Source organism: Acartia tonsa, chromosome 3 (assembly GCF_053477335.1).
Source record: "Acartia tonsa isolate MP-2025a chromosome 3, ASM5347733v1, whole genome shotgun sequence".
Classification (NCBI taxonomy): domain Eukaryota; kingdom Metazoa; phylum Arthropoda; class Copepoda; order Calanoida; family Acartiidae; genus Acartia; species Acartia tonsa.
Genome location: NC_137262.1, coordinates 52,295,099 through 52,313,525, shown reverse-complemented (window position 1 = coordinate 52,313,525; position 18,427 = coordinate 52,295,099). Strand labels below are relative to the sequence as shown.

At 32.7% G+C, this 18,427-nt stretch overlaps 1 protein-coding gene across 1 annotated transcript in view; it reads left to right on the top strand.

Moving 5' to 3' along the window:
• Nucleotides 1–2,153: 2,153 nt before the first annotated feature.
• Nucleotides 2,154–18,427, top strand: part of Su(var)3-9 (Suppressor of variegation 3-9) — a 55,670-nt gene continuing 39,396 nt past the window's right edge. Inside the window, exons 1-9 of the mRNA XM_080154521.1 lie at nt 2,154–2,383; nt 2,784–2,866; nt 4,417–4,555; nt 5,003–5,123; nt 6,483–6,578; nt 6,871–6,953; nt 12,758–12,820; nt 14,349–14,463; nt 14,952–15,035. Of these exons, the coding sequence (XP_080010647.1) occupies nt 2,277–2,383; nt 2,784–2,866; nt 4,417–4,555; nt 5,003–5,123; nt 6,483–6,578; nt 6,871–6,953; nt 12,758–12,820; nt 14,349–14,463; nt 14,952–15,035 (891 nt within the window). The 5' untranslated portion in view covers nt 2,154–2,276. The remainder of the gene's footprint in view (nt 2,384–2,783; nt 2,867–4,416; nt 4,556–5,002; nt 5,124–6,482; nt 6,579–6,870; nt 6,954–12,757; nt 12,821–14,348; nt 14,464–14,951; nt 15,036–18,427) is intronic.

Sequence of the window (18,427 nt, the reverse complement as noted above, 5' to 3'; positions counted from 1 at the left end):
CGAATTAGGCAATTTGGAATCATTTGAGACCATGTTATTTTTTTCAAAAATTTTTCCCCTTATAACCAACCCTGCGGGGGGACTTAGTCATTTTTTTCAAATTATTGCATTTCTCGCCGAATTAGGCAATTTGGAATCATTTGAGACCATATTATTTTTTTCAAAAATTTTTCCCCTTACAAGCCGTCCTGTGGGCGGCGGAAAATGGCGGTGGATGGCGGGAGCGGCGGTATCGCCGCCATTTTTTATTCAAATATTTTTTTGCTGATCTACCTCAAAAGATTTTGTTTCAATATCTTTAAAAGCTTAGGAGAGGCACTGAATTTAAGATATACCTTAATAAACGAGAATTTGAAAAAAATGACTGAGTCCCCCTGCAGGGTTGGTTATAAGGGGAAAAATTTTTGAAAAAAATAACATGGTCTCAAATGATTCCAAATTGCCTAATTCGGCGAGAAATGCAATAAAAAAAATTTTGGCGGCGGCGGCGGAAAATGGCGGTGGACGGCGGGAGCGGCGGTACCGCCGCCATTTTTTATTCAAATATTTTTTACTGATTTACCTCAAAAGGTTTTGTCTCAATATCTTTAAAAGCTTAGGAGAGGCACTGAATTTAAGATATACCTTAATAAACGAGAATTTGAAAAAAATGACGAAGTCCCCCTGCAGGGTTGGTTATAAGGGGAAAAATTTTTGAAAAAAATAACATGGTCTCAAATGATTCCAAATTGCCTAATTCGGCGAGAAATGCAATAAAAAAATTTTTTTTGGCGGCGGCGGAAATTGGCGGCGAACGGCGGGAGCGGCGGACCCGCCGCCGTTTTTTTTGAAAGATACCTCTAGTTGGGGTAATTAGTGACCCAGCCCAAAAGATTTCACCCAATTATCTCTAAAACTAAGGGAGTAGCACCCAAAATAAAATTGCTGGTATGTCGTGGCACGAGTCACCACATTTTCCCCCCCCCCTTTTTCTAGATTTCTCAATTGCCATTCAAATATTTCTTGCTATAATATTGTAATATCATTTATGACAAGAAAATCCTAGAAGTAAAATATTAGGGATTAAAAAAAGGATGTCTCTTGAAGAAATCTTTGGATTTTTTCAATTAAAAAAATGCAAGAATGACACATTGCTTGGAACATCCCTCTTATTTATTGTGTGGCCTATCAATCTATTGTATAATCTCTCTTATTTTAATGATGCCATTTTATAAAGAAAATCAGACCTCACTCTAATGTAATCAATATAATCTCATCTAGTCTTGAAATTTACATATTTAAACTTCAAAATTTCTTGTAGAATTGTACAGTACAATAATATTTATTGTTAAATTGTGTTTTTAAGTATTGTTTTGGTCATATTATGTAATTTTAGTCTGTTTTTGTTTAATAACAAGAATTGTAAATATATTATTATTACTACAAAAGTGAAAATAATAAAGAAACAGAAATGTGTAATTCTCGATTGATTGATGATATTTTCAGATTCTCTAAACCTAAATGCAATGTTGAAGTATTTGATCAAGCTGCCGAAGGAAAAAGAAAAGTTAAAAGATTCTACCAATACAGATGATAATACGAGTACAAGTACAGCAAAGAAACTTTTTAATACTGACAATAAAGATACAGGGATTAAAGAGTTTTGGGATGAAAATTAATTCTTTTTTAAGTGTGTGTATTTAATGAGTTGTGAGGTTTTTCTTTCTCCATTGCCTGTTAATGTGTTACTTACTTTATATTTTCAATTTTGTTTTATTATTGTATTGTGTGGTTAAAACGTTTGGACACTCAATTTAAGGAACCATTCAATCAAAATTTAATAAAAGTCCCCAAAGTTGTTTAGCCAACGAATAAGAAAACGTTATTATAAAAATTTGGGAACTAGTGTAATTAACAGCCTAGTGTCCCCTCTCTTGTTATAAAAATACTATTATTGTATTTTTTTTTTTAAGAAAAAGTTTAAAAATTATTGGCAGCTGATTCTTACCTCTTTGTGTTACTGTTGGGTGTCATGGCATTTATTCTGAAGGGTGGGATCCATTTCTCAAAAACCATAGATAAATGACCGGTTAAAATGTTGATGACAATGTTGAATAATTTCTCAAATTTTGTTTTATCTTAAATGATTGCAAAACTCTAATTTATGCATAATAGATAAGATAGACTGCAAAGAGAATGTAGAACGTGATAATTTAGCCACAGTCATTCCAAAATCCCCCGCTAAATCTATTCCAAAATCACCGACAAAAGCGCCCGCCAAATCACCTACAAAAACAATGCCAAAATCACCGACGAAAACGCCCGCCAAATCTCCCACAAAAAATGTGCAAAGTTCGCCGACAAAATCCGTCAAAGAATTAGCAGAACATAATAGCCCCTGCAGGTTGATGTTCATACGTTAAGACTTTCTAATTTAACATAGGAGAATTGAGGTACCTTTCCTTGGAAATTGTTTTGTTTTTTATTATAATCTTGAGTAGGTACCTACTATAAGAGAATTTAATTATAAGAAAATAAAATATAGTTAATATTTTTTGTTTCTTGTTTTTGATTGTTTGCAAGGAAGAATGGTTTACATCCTTGTCCTAACTGAGTAACACAAAAAGATTAGGAAATACTAGATACCTACTTATCAAAGATCAACAAACTAATGGCGTTTTTGTAAGTTTATGCCGCTTAAAGCTTTATCAATTTTAGGGTATGTAGAGGCTTCAGTTAAGGATGGGAAGTTTTTAAACATTAGAGATTTTACTAGCTATTTTAAACTGTATGAACATTTATAGGTCAAGTCCAACAAAAAGTTTAATAATCCAAAGCACATTGTTTCAAGAATCTGCAAAGAAAAGGAAAAGAGAAAGCTCAGAAGGTAATAGTTATTTATCGCATCGTATTCTAGACAAGACAGCTAAATTTTAAGAGTTAGAGGCCAACTTATAAAACAAAATATGCATCTTTTATCTTTAAATATGTAAATTACATTCAAAAAGGTGCATATTTTGCTGATTTCTAACTCTTAAAAAAAATCTTTTTTTAAAATTTTTACCTGTCCAGAGACCACCTGGAGGCCTGCAGCTCCCGAATATGGCGGCCTATCTAAAAAAATCTTAAATCTTGGGAAAATTGATCATATAAGAATGATTTTATCATTTTTTTAGCCAAGGTTGGATAATTAGGAGTAAACATTGGTTATTTGCCATCATATTACTGTACGACTACATAGTACAGACAAACAAGGTAAAGAAAGGCTCAAGGGTACATAAAGCACACCCTTCAAGTACCTAATACAATGTTTAAACCAGAACTTTAAACTAGTGGAATCTTACTTAAAAGTTTACCTAGGGATAACAGGGATAACTTTTCTAAATAAAAATATAGCAGGAAAAATAAACAAGAAATAGTGATAGTAGAGAAATAGTTGCCTTTTCGAGCTTTTATTCGATTTTATAAGCTACTTTAAATACAGAATTTTCTTCATTAATTTTTAATTTTTACATTGATCATATATTATTGAAAATATGTCAATGTTCCAACGTTAATATTTTTAGATATTCAATATCGATTCTCTAATACTTACCTATCTAACCCATTTATCTAACTCTTTAACTAAAAAGAAATTTGTTTTAAGTTTTATCTTAAAGGCTAGGTAAGTACCTAAGTTTTAAAATGTCTTACAAATGTTTTGCTGATAGATTGAACAGAAAATTTAAATGAATGTTGTCATTATTTGTTCTGAAGGCTTTTGTAACATGGTATTATTTTCTTCGAAACATTACATTTGATGATAATGCTTAAGAGGGGGAGGGGGGGGGGAAGTTTTGACACATTTGTGTAAACAGTGAGTATATGCTTGATCTTTTGGAATGAGAAGATTAGGGATAAAATCATTCTTATTACCTATATAATAAATTTTTCGAAGTTTTATGATTTTTTGGATTGGCCTCCAGGTGGTCTCTTGACAGGCGAAAATCAAAATATTTTTTTGTTGTTGAAAAGTTAGAGGTCAATTTATATAACAAAATATGCATATTTTTAAATGTTATTTACATGTTTGAAGAAAAAAGATGCATATTTTGTTAATAAGTTGACCTCTATCTCTCAAAAAAAATTATTTTTATTTTTACCTGGCCAGAGACCAACTTGAGGCCTCCAGCTCTTGAACCTGGAGGCCTGCAGCTCCTGAATCTGGAGGCCTATCCAAAAAATCTTATAACTTGGGAAAATTCATCATATATGAATAATTTTTTTCTTTTATAACCTATTATTTCAGTCCAAATATCAAGCCTTTACTCACTGTTTACGCTAATGTATCAAAACTTTCTCTCCTCTTAATGATCAATTCTTATAACTGGTTTAACTGCGCTACTTAAGGACATAATTAAATTTTTATTTAGATTTAAACCTAAATTATTTTTATAGAAAGTGGATCAAGTAACTCAACAGAAGATAGTTCAAAGAAAAGTAAATCTTCCAACGTTGAAAATTATAGTGGTGATGAAAAATCTACGAGTAGCTCAACAACAAATAATAGTGCCTCTTCCACTAAAGATAAAGAAAGGTAAAAAATCACCATTTAAATGTCTAACACTAAATTGAGAAATAAGGTCCTATAAAACAAAAGTGATAATCCCCCCCCACACACACAAGTGTTAGATTTTTTACCTATTATTGAAGCCTGCAGGGGAAGGGGGCTAACCCAGCGGAACCATACCTGTGTTGTCCTACTCCTGCCAGGCTACCCTGTACTATATATAACCTAACCTAAACTAAACTGAAGTAATAAATAAATAAACAAACAAAAAACTAACCCCTTCCCCACCCTATATTATTATTATTATTTATAACTACCTAACCATCATACCCTTTTCTTTTTCGTTATATCCCAAAACCTGTTCTATCTTGAGTTTACCTGATAGGTTTTCAAATTGAATCAGAAAAAAAATTACAATAATAAGTTATTGAAACTATTAGTTCACAACTCATAATTAACTAATTCTCCTTTTAGATTTCCTTGTGATATATGTGATAAAGAATATGCAACAAAGAAAAACTTATATCGGCACAGGAAAACTACCCATGGTATTTTAGATGTTGATACAAGTGTTACAACAAGCTTCCTTGAAAAGGTATCCTTTATTTTTGTTAATGTGATTAGTTATTAATTTGACTCTTAATACCTATTTAAAATTATATTTTTGATTTTTTACTAGAAAAGACCTATGAAGGTATCATTTACTCATTCTAGCCGCAATTTTTCTTTGGGTTGTATTTTTATCTTTTTTTTGATTTTCTGTATATATTTTAAGAGATGTCAATATATCAAAGATATTACTTTATTTTTAAAAACCAGGATTATATCATGCATAAAGTGGGCAAAGGACGAAAATTCATTGATTGACAAACGGACAAAGATAGTTATAGAACAGATGTTAAGTTGTCATAGAAAAAGTTAGATATTATGCAAAAACTAAAAAAATAACGAAACAAATTTTAATAATAAGGCTTTAACTCTTTTAAAAGATGACCGATAGACAGTGGGATGTACAAAAAAATGTTTAGACTAGATGCACTGCGCATACGTCATAGGATTCTACACTGAAATTTTATCTGTGTATCTTTTGTAGCAGCCGAGAAAGCCATTTTTCTCCCACAGCATTTAGACTGACTAACGGATGGACAGAGTGAATTATAGGTATCAATTTAATTCAAACCATAGGTATCCTTTTTTGTGCTTTTTCTTATGTGTATAGTAGGGTGGGCCCATTTCACCCTTTTTTTAGATTTTACTGTTATCATAAGTTGTGGAAGTCATATATATGCATGATAATCCCCATTCAAGTTTAAAAAGTGACTTGGCTCTTATGGCTGCCGGCGCGCGGGGGGTATAAATAGTACCCACCCCCTTATAAAACCAAAAATTTAAATTCCTTCAAACACAGGCATGTTGCATATCAAAATGGCCGCATTGAAATGCTGATTACGAATCTGAAATTCGTTTTGAAAAATATTGCTCCTAGTTCGAATAAGATCTCATTAAGTACCTAAAAACAGCTGATTTAGTCAAAATTGTTCATTTTAGTAGGTTATTTGAAAATCATTTCAGACTGAATCAATATTTTTCAAAGCGGTTTTCAGATCTGTAATCAGCATTTCAATGCGGTCATTTTGATATGCAACATGCCTATGTTTGAAGGAATTTCAATTTTTGGTTTTATAAGGGGGCGGGCACATTTTCAACCCCCCCGCGCGCCCGTTGTTTTCTGATTAAAAAACCTCTTTCAAGTTTTACAGTGTTTTATATTGGCCCAGTAACCCTTGCCAATGTCTACTAATGTGAAATTCCAAAATCGACCCACCCTAGTGTATAGGTACTATATGGGTGACTGGTAAAATCGTTTTTTTTAAACACCGTACCTTACTGCTTTTTAAGGTATTTGATAATTTTCTATTACCTACTGTATAATAATTTGTCTTTGTTTAACAAGGACGAAGAGAAAGAAGAGAGCGAGGGAGACGAGGAAAGTGATGAAGAAGTTTATGAAGTAGAACGGGTTGTAGATTATGCTTACTGTAAACAAACGGTAGGTCCAGAATGTAGTGCAGCTACCTTTTTATTTGTTATACTTTTTACCTCGAATAAATATATATTCATTGAATTCATGTAGGACCCTTGAAGAACTAACTAATCCTTTAATAAAACAATTAAAAATATCACCCTGCATTCAAAATCATATCATTTAAAGCAAAAGAATAATTTTTACATTATGTCTTCGAAACTGATTAATATCCGCAAGATTAGAACCGGTTTCTAACCATACTAAAAAATCATGTATCGCCTCGTATTTTAAAAAAGTAAATTCATAATTTTTTTAGGAGGAAGGTTTATACCAAGTGAAATGGCTGGGTTGGCCTGAGGATCAAAATACATGGGAACCTGTGGCAAATCTTAGTTGTAGGTAAGGTTTTTCTTTCAAGTTTATGTTTTTTTTGTTGGACATTTTTATAGTTTGCTGGCGGCCTTGCTCCCAGCATCTAGGAGCTCTGTATTCGAAAAAGTAAGGAAAGTAAGAAAATAGCCTAAAACCAAACTTAGATATAAAAATCAAATAGCCGAAAACGATCCATGGACCTAAAGAAGCTTCCATAAAATGAAGAACACAATCGGTCAGTAGTTATCGAAATCTTAAGCTACAGACAAAAAACTACCTTATATAATAGGATTTGACATTTACAAGAAATATATATGTAATTCGGAGCACAGTTTTGTAACTAAACCTAGTTTTTAAAAAGCTGTGCTGTTCAAATTCCTTTTAGTGTTGATAGAAATTAAATACAATTTATAAGCAAATTAGTCTATTAAAAGTGCAAGCTTATTAATTTAATTTTGATAAAAGTGATTTTACAATAAAACAAAATAGCACATTAAATTATGAGTAGTATTTTGTAAGACCAAAATATAAAGAATACCTACAATTTGGGCTGTTTTGTGGTTATGAAATCTGTTAGCAATTTGATGAATCTAATCATTAATTTGTAAGTTATTTTGTGAATTTAATAGTATGCCAATAAGGTTTAGAAATATTGTCAAAACAAAATGAATAATAAAACATCACAGATCCACAAGGAAAAATGATTGAGCAAAGACATGTCTTATCAAAGGGCTGATTCTTCGTATTTTGTCTGGTGTATGACAGTTTCCATGTTAACAAATCTTGCAACTCTTTTAACTTGACAAACAAAAGATTGCAAGACATGAAACAAGTTATGTAAGAAGGTAGCGTTGAATGATTATCAATGAATTTATTTCTTGGAAAAGGCGATAAGAAACTGAAGAATTTTTAAACTTTGGCTCGTCTTGGAAATAACTTAGAAATGGATGAAAATAGCTTAATGTATAAGGGGGGGGGAAGTTTTGCCACTTTCGCTTACTCCGTGATTATTGGGCTAGGTATTAAAGTTAGACTATAGGTTATTTGGGATAAAAGTTTACTTTTGGGTAGTAGCTCACGTATTTTTAATCATTTTTTGGATAACCCCACCCCCTAGCCCCCCGGGGCTCAAAAACCCCCTAAAAATGAACCTAACCTTAATTTTCTCAGGAACAATTTGACCAATTGAGATGATTTTTTAAACTTAAGCTTTTATGCTTATAAACTAACTTCTAGTTTAGAAGTCACCCCCCTGCCGCCAACCCCTAGCCCTCCAGGGCTCCAAAAAACCCTAAAAATGAACCTAACCTTAATTTTCTCAGGAACCATTTGACCAATAGAGATGATTTTTTAAACTTAAGCTTTTATGCTTACAAACTAACTTCTAGTTTAGAAGTCATCCCCCAGCCGCCAACCCCCAGCCCTCCGGGGCTCCAAAAAACCCTAAAAATGAACCTAACCTTAATTTTCTCAGGAACCATTTGACCAATAGAGATGATTTTTTAAACTTAAGCTTTTATGCTTATAAACTAACTTCTAGTTAAGAAGTCACCCCCCTGCCGCCAACTCCTAGGACTCCGGGGCTCCAAAAAACCCTAAATATGAACCTAACCTTAATTTTCTCAGGAACCATTTGACCAATAGAGATAATTTTTAAAACTTAAGCTTTTATGCTTATAAACTAACTTCTAGTTTAGAAGTCATCCCCCTGCCGCCAACCCCTAGCCCTCTGGGGCTCCAAAAAACCCTAAAAATGAACCTAACCTTAATTTTCTCAGGAACCACTTGACTAATAGAGATGATTTCTTAAACTTAAGCTTTTATGGTTATAAACTAACTTTAAGTTTAGAAGAAGCCCCCTGCCACCAACCTCTAGCCCCCCGGGGGCTCAAAAAAACCTAAAAATGAACCTAACCTTAATTAAAATTTCTTATTTGAAGAGTTAGAGGTACATTTATTAAACCAAATATGCTTATTTTTGGATGCTATTGACATATTTGCTGAAAAAATTAGAATCGGCTTCCAGGTTCAGGTGCTGCAGGCCTCCAGGTCCACTCTGGAGATAGGTAAAATTAAAATTTCTTATTTGAAGAGTTAGAGGTACACTTATTAAACCAAATATGTATCTTTTTGGATGTTATTTACATATCTGCTGAAAAAAATAGAATCAGCCTCCAGGTTCAGGTGCTGCAGGCCTCCAGGTCCCCTCTGGAGACAGGTAAAAATTAAAACATCTTATTTGAAGAGTTAGAGGTACACTTATTAAACCAAATATGCATCTTTTTGGATGTTATAGACATATCTGCTGAAAAATTAGAATCCGCCTCCAGGTTTAGATGCTGCAGGCCTCCAGGTCCACTCTGGAGACAGGTAAAAATTAAAATTTCTGATTTGAAGAGTTAGAGGTACACTTATTTAACCAAATATTCTTCTTTTTAGATGTTATTGACATATCTGCTGAAAAAATTAAAATCGGCCTCCAGGTTCGGGTCCTACAGGCCTCCAGGTGGACACTGGATAGGTAAAAATAAATTTTCTTATTTGGAGGTTAACTTATAAAACAAACTATGCATTGTTTTTGATGTTAATAACATACTTGAAGATAAAATTTAAATCGGCCTCCAAGTTTAGGTGCTGCAGGCCTCCAGTTCAACTCTTAGACATGAAAAAATTTAGATTCTTAATTTAAGAGTTAGAGTTCAATTCCCAAGAAAATAAGCATCTTGTTGGATAATATTACCATATTTAAAGAAAAAATAAAATCGGCCTCCAGGTACTGCAGGCTTCTAGATGGCTTTTTGGGGGTATTTTCAGATATTTTCGCTGTTTTTTTCTCAGTTTTTAAAAACATGTTAGGTATCATATTCATTGATACTTTTTGATATGGACACTTTTACCTGCGTCTTGGTGACCGCTGGTTGCAGCTGGCCAGGTGAATATCTGAACTTGGAGCCAAATTAATATTTTTCTCCAGAAATAGTAATAACAGCCAAAAGATCCATATTCTGTTTTATAAGTTGCCCTCTAACTCTTCAAATAAGAAATTTAAATTTTTACTTGTCTCAGGAGTGGACCTGGAGACCTGCAGCACCTGAACTTAGAGGCCGATTTAAATTTTATCTTCAAGTATGTTAGGAGGCCGATTTAAAATTTTTTCAGCAGTTATGTCAATAACATCCAAAAGAAGCATGTTTGGTTAAATAAGTGTACCTCTAACTCTTCAAATAAGAAATTTTAATTTTCACCTGTCGAGAGTGGACCTGGAGGCCTGCAGCACCTGAACCTGGAGGCCGATTCTAATTTTTTCATCAGATATGTCAATAACATCCAAAAAGATGCATATTTGTTTTAATAAGTGTACCTCTAACTCTTCAAATAAGAAATTTTAATTTTACCTGTCTCCAGAGTAGACCTGGAGGCCTGCAGCACCTGAACCTGGAGGCCAATTCTAATTTTTTCAGCAAATATGTCAATAACATCCAAAAATAAGCATATTTGGTTTAATAAATGTACCTCTAACTCTTCAAATAAGAAATTTTAATTTAGGTTAGGTTCATTTTTAGGGTTTTTTTTGAGCCCCGGGGGGCTAGAGGTTAGCGGCGACTTCTAACTTAAAGTTAGTTTATAACCATAAAAGCTTAAGTTTAAGAAATCATCTCTATTAGTCAAGTGGTTCCTGAGAAAATTAAGGTTAGGTTCATTTTTAGGGTTTTTTGGAGCCCCGTAGGGCTGGGGGTTGGCGGCAGGGGGGTGACTTCTAAACTAGAAGTTAGTTTATAAGCCTAAAAGCTTAAGTTTAAAAAATCATCTCTATTGGTCAAATGGTTCCTGAGAAAATTAAGGTTAGGTTCATTTTTAGGGATTTTTGGAGCCCCGGAGGGCTGGGGGTTGGCGGCAGGGGGGTGACTTCTAAACTAGAAGTTAGTTTATAAGCATAAAAGCTTAAGTTTAGAAAATCATCTCTATTGGTCAAATGGTTCCTGAGAAAATTAAGGTTAGGTTCATTTTTAGGGTTTTTTGGAGCCCCGGAGGGCTAGGGGTTGGCGGCAGGGGGGTGACTTCTAAACTAGAAGTTAGTTTATAAGCATAAAAGCTTGTACCTCTAACTCTTCAAATAAGAAATTTTAATTAAGGTTAGGTTCATTTTTAGGGTTTTTTTGAGCCTCGGGGGGCTAGAGGTTAGCGGCGACTTCTAACTTAAAGTTAGTTTATAACCATAAAAGCTTAAGTTTAAAAAATCATCTCTATTGGTCAAATGGTTCCTAAGAAAATTAAGGTTAGGTTCATTTTTAGGGTTTTTTTGAGCCCCGGAGGGCTGGGGGTTGGCGGCAGGGGGGTGACTTCTAAACTAGAAGTTAGTTTATAAGCATAAAAGCTTAAGTTTAAAAATTCATCTCTATTTGTCAAATGGTTCCTGAGAAAATTATGGTTAGGTTCATATTTAGGGTTTTTTGGAGCCCCGGAGTCCTAGGAGTTGGCGGCAGGGGGGTGACTTCTAAACTAGAAGTTAGTTTATAAGCATAAAAGCTTAAGTTTTAAAAATCATGTCTATTGGTCAAATGGTTTCTGAGAAATTAAGGTTAAGTTCATTTTTAGGGTTTTTTGGAGCCCCGGAGGGCTAGGTGTTGGCGGCAGGGGGGTGACTTCTAAACTAGAAGTTAGTTTATAAGCATAAAAGCTTAAGTTTAAAAAGTCATCTCTATTGGTCAAATGGTTCCTAAGAAAATTAAGGTTAGGTTCATTTTTAGGGTTTTTTGGAGCCCCGGAGGGCTGGGGGTTGGCGGCAGGGGGGTGACTTCTAAACTAGAAGTTAGTTTATAAGCCTAAAAGCTTAAGTTTAAAAAATCATCTCTATTGGTCAAATGGTTCCTGAGAAAATTAAGGTTAGGTTCATTTTTAGGGATTTTTGGAGCCCCGGAGGGCTAGGGGTTGGCGGCAGGGGGGTGACTTCTAAACTAGAAGTTAGTTTATAAGCATAAAAGCTTAAGTTTAAAAAATCATCTCAATTGGTCAAATTGTTCCTGAGAAAATTAAGGTTAGGTTCATTTTTAGGGGGTTTTTGAGCCCCGGGGGGCTAGGGGGTGGGGTTATCCAAAAAATGATTAAAAATACGTGAGCTACTACCCAAAAGTAAACTTTTATCCCAAATAACCTATAGTCTAACTTTAATACCTAGCCCAATAATCACGGAGTAAGCGAAAGTGGCAAAACTTCCCCCCCCCCTTAATTTCCTACCATGATGTTAACATCTCTTTTAGCGGCTTTGGCCCCCCTGCTTCTATAGGGGATAAACAATAGCCTAAATCAGTCACCGACGACATATAAAAACCTCCCAATCAGACTAGCTATTATTAAAGAGAACAAAGAAAACCATAAACATGATCTATTTTAAAATCTAGATGAAAGTAATGGGAATTGCATCAACATGAAAAATCTCTAAAAACCGACGGGACATAATTAAAAATACCTTAACAAGCCTATTAAGATTTTTTGCATAAGATGAATAAAAGTTATATATCGCACCATATTATAAACAACTTTCCGCGAATATTGTAATGAAAAATTATAAGATTAAAACCTGTTTTGTTAGCACCAAGGGGCCGAAGGCCCGGGCAAAAAACTGGTTTTAATTGTATATGTTTTTTATTTTATTATTTGCGGAAAATTTTCTTCAATAAGATGCTATACATGATTTTTCAGTATGGCTTAGATCCGTTTCTAATCCGGTGATAATGATCGGTTTCGAAGCCATACTGGAAATATCTTTCTATTTTAAACATAGCCAGGTAGATTTTTTCATACACAAAAAAAATTTAATACATTTTATTCAGAGAAAAGTTGATCCAGTTTTACAACGAAAGAGTTGAAGCAAGAAAAGTGGCGACTCCAGCTGAGTAAGTTTTTTTTCTTCAGTTTCAGAGATAGAAGGACAAGTACAAGGACTAGTATTTCTTGAAATAACGCAATAAACGTTTGTCCCTTTTTTAAAAAGGCATACCTACAGTTTTTATTTCTTGCAAAAATTTCCCTCAAATAAAAAATAATGCACCCATTTTTTCTCAATAGGTATTTTACCCTTAAAAAGAATATTATTTTTGTTTCTACAATCAATTTGGTCATATTATATTTTCAAACAATTTACATATTCTTGATCTAGGGGTATTTAGGTTTTTCCAATATTTTAAATATTTAAGAAAATATTGGATTTTTACTTTACATAAAAATTTAGCAAGACGTGACGTTTAGAAAAGTTTTAGATATTTTCTTTTGTTATTAGGTAGATACATTAAGTACAATTATTTTATGAATATTCATAATACAGAGGTGCGTCACACAGGGATTTGCCAGTCTTCAGAGGTGGATTCTTAAAAAAAATTTGCCCCACAAATCGGTTAGTGGGGCAAAATTGTTTTCGAGAAAAATCCTTCAAAATCACATTAAAAATCTACAAAAATTAAATAAAATCTTATTTTAATAACCCTTCTATGATTTTGTTTAAAGAATCCACCTCAGGAGTAATTAGCAGGCCTTTACTAATTTTTTTCTTTAAGGAGCGTAGCCCCCCCCCCCCTCTTTTGCACGCCACTATAAAAATAGTATAATGAAAGATACATTGATCTTGAAGCCTGCCAATATATTCTCGAAAATAATGATTGGGAGTTCAATTTTTCTCTCAATCTCATTTACTAAAAAATAAAAAAAAATGAATGTCCAGTCCAAACTAAATATTGAAAGATTTTTATTTAAAAAAACATAAAAAAACACGTAAATATCTTATTTACTAAGGTTTATGAAATGATGTATAAAATTCTTATTTACTCAACCTCTAGACAATATTATTCATCCCTATTACTTTTAAAACCACTAGCGGCTACGCCCCTAAAGGCCTCTAGCGGCACTTTAAATGTTTTTGTTAAAGTCTCTACGATAATTCTTTATGTTACGGATACCTCTTAATGTTACGTTGAAGTCTCCCAGATATTAAGAAAATTTTCAACTTTTTTGTCATTTCTCTTGGGAGGGTGGTGGTATCCTCCCCCCAAAAAGTTAAAAACCTTCCCAGGACATATGAGAATCTACCCTGTTAAGGAGAACCCGATCGGTTCAGCGGTTATCGAGATCCTTCGGTACACACAGACACACAAACATCCTGTTACTTTAGTATAAGGATTGATATTATCTGCTTGACTTTCCAATTACTCCATATTAGCCTTTTAAAAAATTGGATACGCCAGTCATTATTTAGACTATTAGGAAAAGTCAACTCAAAATTGTGTTTTAGTAAGAAATATATTTATTGAACAGGTTTTTAAAAAAAAATCTAAGTAGACGTGGGTTTTAGCCTTCTTGCTTGTATAACACTCTGATTAATATATTCGCCAAAAAATAAAAGCATTACACTCATGAATTTTGTTGTTACAGGAAACGGAAACTGGCCCTACCACCTGACCCAAGAGAATCCAGGGACCTACGGGACCTTTTCCTCTCCAAGTACTGGGTCAAACCATCACAAGCGGAATTGGAAGATTTATTTAGGGTATAAGACATATGTTTTTCATTGCTTTAGAAAAAAAAACTCAAAAGCACAGAAGATTCAGATGATTTATAATCGCTTCACAGATGTTCTCTTTGAGTGCTTTCCAGGGTTGGAGGAAAAAAACGGTTTTTAACAAAAATAACCCAAACTTGGGATTCTAATAAAAAACGGGTTTATATGGGTTTCTTAAAGATTATTTGGATTTTTTGAACATATCGATAATTATTACCTACATATGCAAGCGATTAAAAATCAGCCAAGTTGGCAAGTTTTTTTGTTGGTTAGAGTGCCTATTGAGCACTGAAAAAATGGAAACAGAGGGGGGGGGGGGTATCTTTCAAGCCTGTAGGCATTGGGCAAGGTAAATGCAATGAAAAAACTAAAAACAAGTAAATATAACTTTAAAAATAAAATTATATTCAGGTTTGAGTTGACTTTTGACAGGGATTGCCAAATTATCAAACTTTTAAATTAATACCTATATTTAGGAACAATTGAAAGGAAAAACTCCAAAGCTACAACCAGAACTAACTCTATGGAAAGATATGGAAACGTTAGCCGTATCTACAAAGGTAATTTTAATTGTTAGATTGTCTGTTAAATCAGTGATCAAAAGGGATAAGACAAAGGCCGATAAATTGATGTACATCCCCAACCCCATTGTTAATACACAAAATCACTCCTTCTGTAGATACAATTAGTAGTTGAAACTTTTGAACACTCAACTTTATAAACCAATAAATCAAAATTCTTTAACTGTCCCGAAGGAAGTAAAGCTAACGAATAAAAAATGTTATAAATGAACAGCCCATTGGCTTCTCTCTCTCTCTTTGCAATTAAATATAAACGGAGACAAATAGAATATATAGACACGATCTAATACTAATCAGAAAGGTTGTCTTTATCCAGCTTGTAAATGATATAATTTCCAATATTTAATGTGTCTACTCTTTTGAGGTCTGCACATAAACTATATCTACTAGGTATAGACTCAAGTTAAGTTATATCCATTTTTTACTGTAATAGAGGAATTAATCTAGAATGTGCCGTTTTTTGTTAAGAAAACTTGATATTGGGCTAAAAATAAGAAAAGTTGTAAGATTTTCCACGTACAATCAAATGTACATGCAGTTACTTTCCCTCTGAAGACTTTTAAACCATACACCCAAATCTAAACAAAAGCTTAAAAATCAAAGTAAAAGGATAGAGGGGGCATGAATTCTGTCAAAGGTGTGGAAACCTATGCCTAATTTGAATTTGGCCTTTGAATATCAGCCAATAGCGTTGTAGATATAGACATAGCCTAGTCGCTACTAAATAGCAGAAAGCAATTTGCTAGCAGACGAAAAAGGTTATACATTTATAGCTGCAAGTACTTCCTTAGTAACCCCCATCCCCAATAATTTCTCTTGTTTTTTTTATATTGTCAATTGGAGTATTTCCAAAATAAAACCACTTTAAATTATCTCTATTGTTTATGCACTAGTGTTATGGGGAAAACTTGAATGAGACAATATTTTATCTGATTACAATATCAGATATAACCCACTTTACATAACTTATTAAAAGAACAACGTAGTTACTCTACAACCTACTTTTAACTTTTGTCTGCTTTAGGTAAGTTATTATTAGGAATAATACTTCCTGCACTGTTTAAGAATTAGGTTCTTTTTTGTACTCTGTTATTTTATATCAATGAAACTGAAAGGCGACAGTTTTCTAATAAAGCTTTTAATTTTCATTTTTAAAGCAATATTCTAAGGGTTTTATCATCATCTTTTAATTTAATGATTTTCTTCAATCCATTTTATATCTAATGTCATTAAACAGCCAAAGAACCTAAATAAAAAAAGGCTCCATTGGATTTTAAAAAAAAGGGATTTTACCCAGAATTAAAAAATTTAATAAAATGATATTAAATATTTATAAACTTTCACATAAGTTATCAGAAATGCAATTTTAATTTGCGGTTTTTTGATAATTTATATCTAGGTTTTATAATATTTTATTATGAGTACAAAATTGATGTATTTAGAATTTAGGGTTTCATAATCTTTATATAACATACCTATATGCTATTTTTTCCAATTTTACTTTTATAAAAAAGTTAGCTTTTATGTTTAATTTAAGATAATTTTGTATTCCTTTAATGCATATATTTCAACTAGGATAAAACTGTATATAAATGCGAAGCATATACAGAAATTGAAACAATATACAACATTTTAAGGACAGCAAAATAGACAGATATATTTTGTTATAGAACAGATGTGATTGGAATGAATCTAAAAAGTTATAGCAGACAAATTATGAAGGATAAAGTAGTTGAGAAAATAACTGTTGACTGTCATTTTGTCATACGAATATTTATAGTAGTTACTATTAAAATATCGGGGTACCCAAATATCGTTTATACTTTGTACCTTATCTGCATCCTCAGAGGCCTCTAGGAGCACTTGGGGAAAGGGAGAGTGTAAGTAGACCCTCGTCTTGTCTAAGTTTTAGTTTTCAAAAGAAAAAGCAAAGAATTTTTTTTTGAGGACGGATAATTTATTGTAAGGGAATTTAAACCTTGAGAAGCTTCAGTGTGAAGGAGAACCATATAAAATCTAAGGAGTTAGTGAGATCCTCCGCTTCGCACACACACACAGACATCCAGCTACTTTTATATAATAATTTTCAAATATCTCCCAAATTTCCTTCAATGAGAGTTTTACTTAAATCTTTACCCCAAACTTCTTGATTTTGATGAAATAATCAATAGAAAAGATTTATTATTAATTCTTACAGTTAAGATAGAAACAGAGAACAAAAATGCACAGATAAAAATAAATATAATAGAATTAGATGGCCAAACTTTATTGTAACTGATTTTAAATTGATTAAAAAATCACAGAAAATTACCTAAATATTGATTAAGTTATATCTTACTTTAAATAAAGTAACTTAAAGCCAGGGATTTAATTGATAAGACAATGGCTTATAAATTAAATTGATGTACAATGTACATCCCCAATGATGATACAAAATGGAATTAATTGTTAAAATCTTTGAACAACTTACCTATTAAATCAACCTATCAAAGTTCCCATAGTTGTTGAAGTCAACGAATAAGAAAACATTATTATAAAACTTTGGGGACTAGAGTAATAAACAGCCCAAAATCCCCCCTTTATCTGGCTTAAAGCAGTATGCCAAAAATATAAACCACAAATGGTTGAAAATCTTTCTCTTTTTTCCCCATTGCAAAAATAATCCATCTAGGAATTATTTGATATTGGATTGATACTCAATTGCTTGTAGCTGTATTGGACAGTAAAACTTTGCAGCCATTAATATTTAAGTAGTCTCTTCTATTTTTTCTAGTTTCTCTCTTCAGGAGGTTTTTCTCTCTGTCAGAAATTAAGATTTTATTGATTTAATTTAAGATAATTGTGTTTTATTAATAGTTCAGAATCATTCATAAACTTACTTTTTTTTCTGAATTATATATTTTCTTAATTTCTTTCTACATCTTTTGTCTTGCTGTCCGCTCTTGTTTTTGTTATCCCAGTCCTAAATCTTATTTTGTCATTTCTAACAAAGGTTTTCCTTATTTTCACCAATTTTTTTTATATCAAAAATATTCTCGTCTTAATTCACATTGGCTACAGGTTTAGGTAAAAAAAAAGGATCTGTTAAAAGTTTTAATTTATAAAATATCCTAAAAATATGAATTTATGTAATTGAAGGCATTAAATTTCTATCAGAAGCCGCGTAAAGTCTCCTAAGATATCTCTTAATTTGTTCAAGGACTTAGTTCAGGGAAAAGTGATACATAGTATATAACAATAGACATTATTTTACTATTTTTAGGCCAAATAAAGGGGGGGGGGGGGGGGGTAAGATGTGGTGACTCGGGCCACGACATACCAGAAATTTTATTTTGGATGCTACACCCTTAGTTTTAGAGATAATTGGGTAA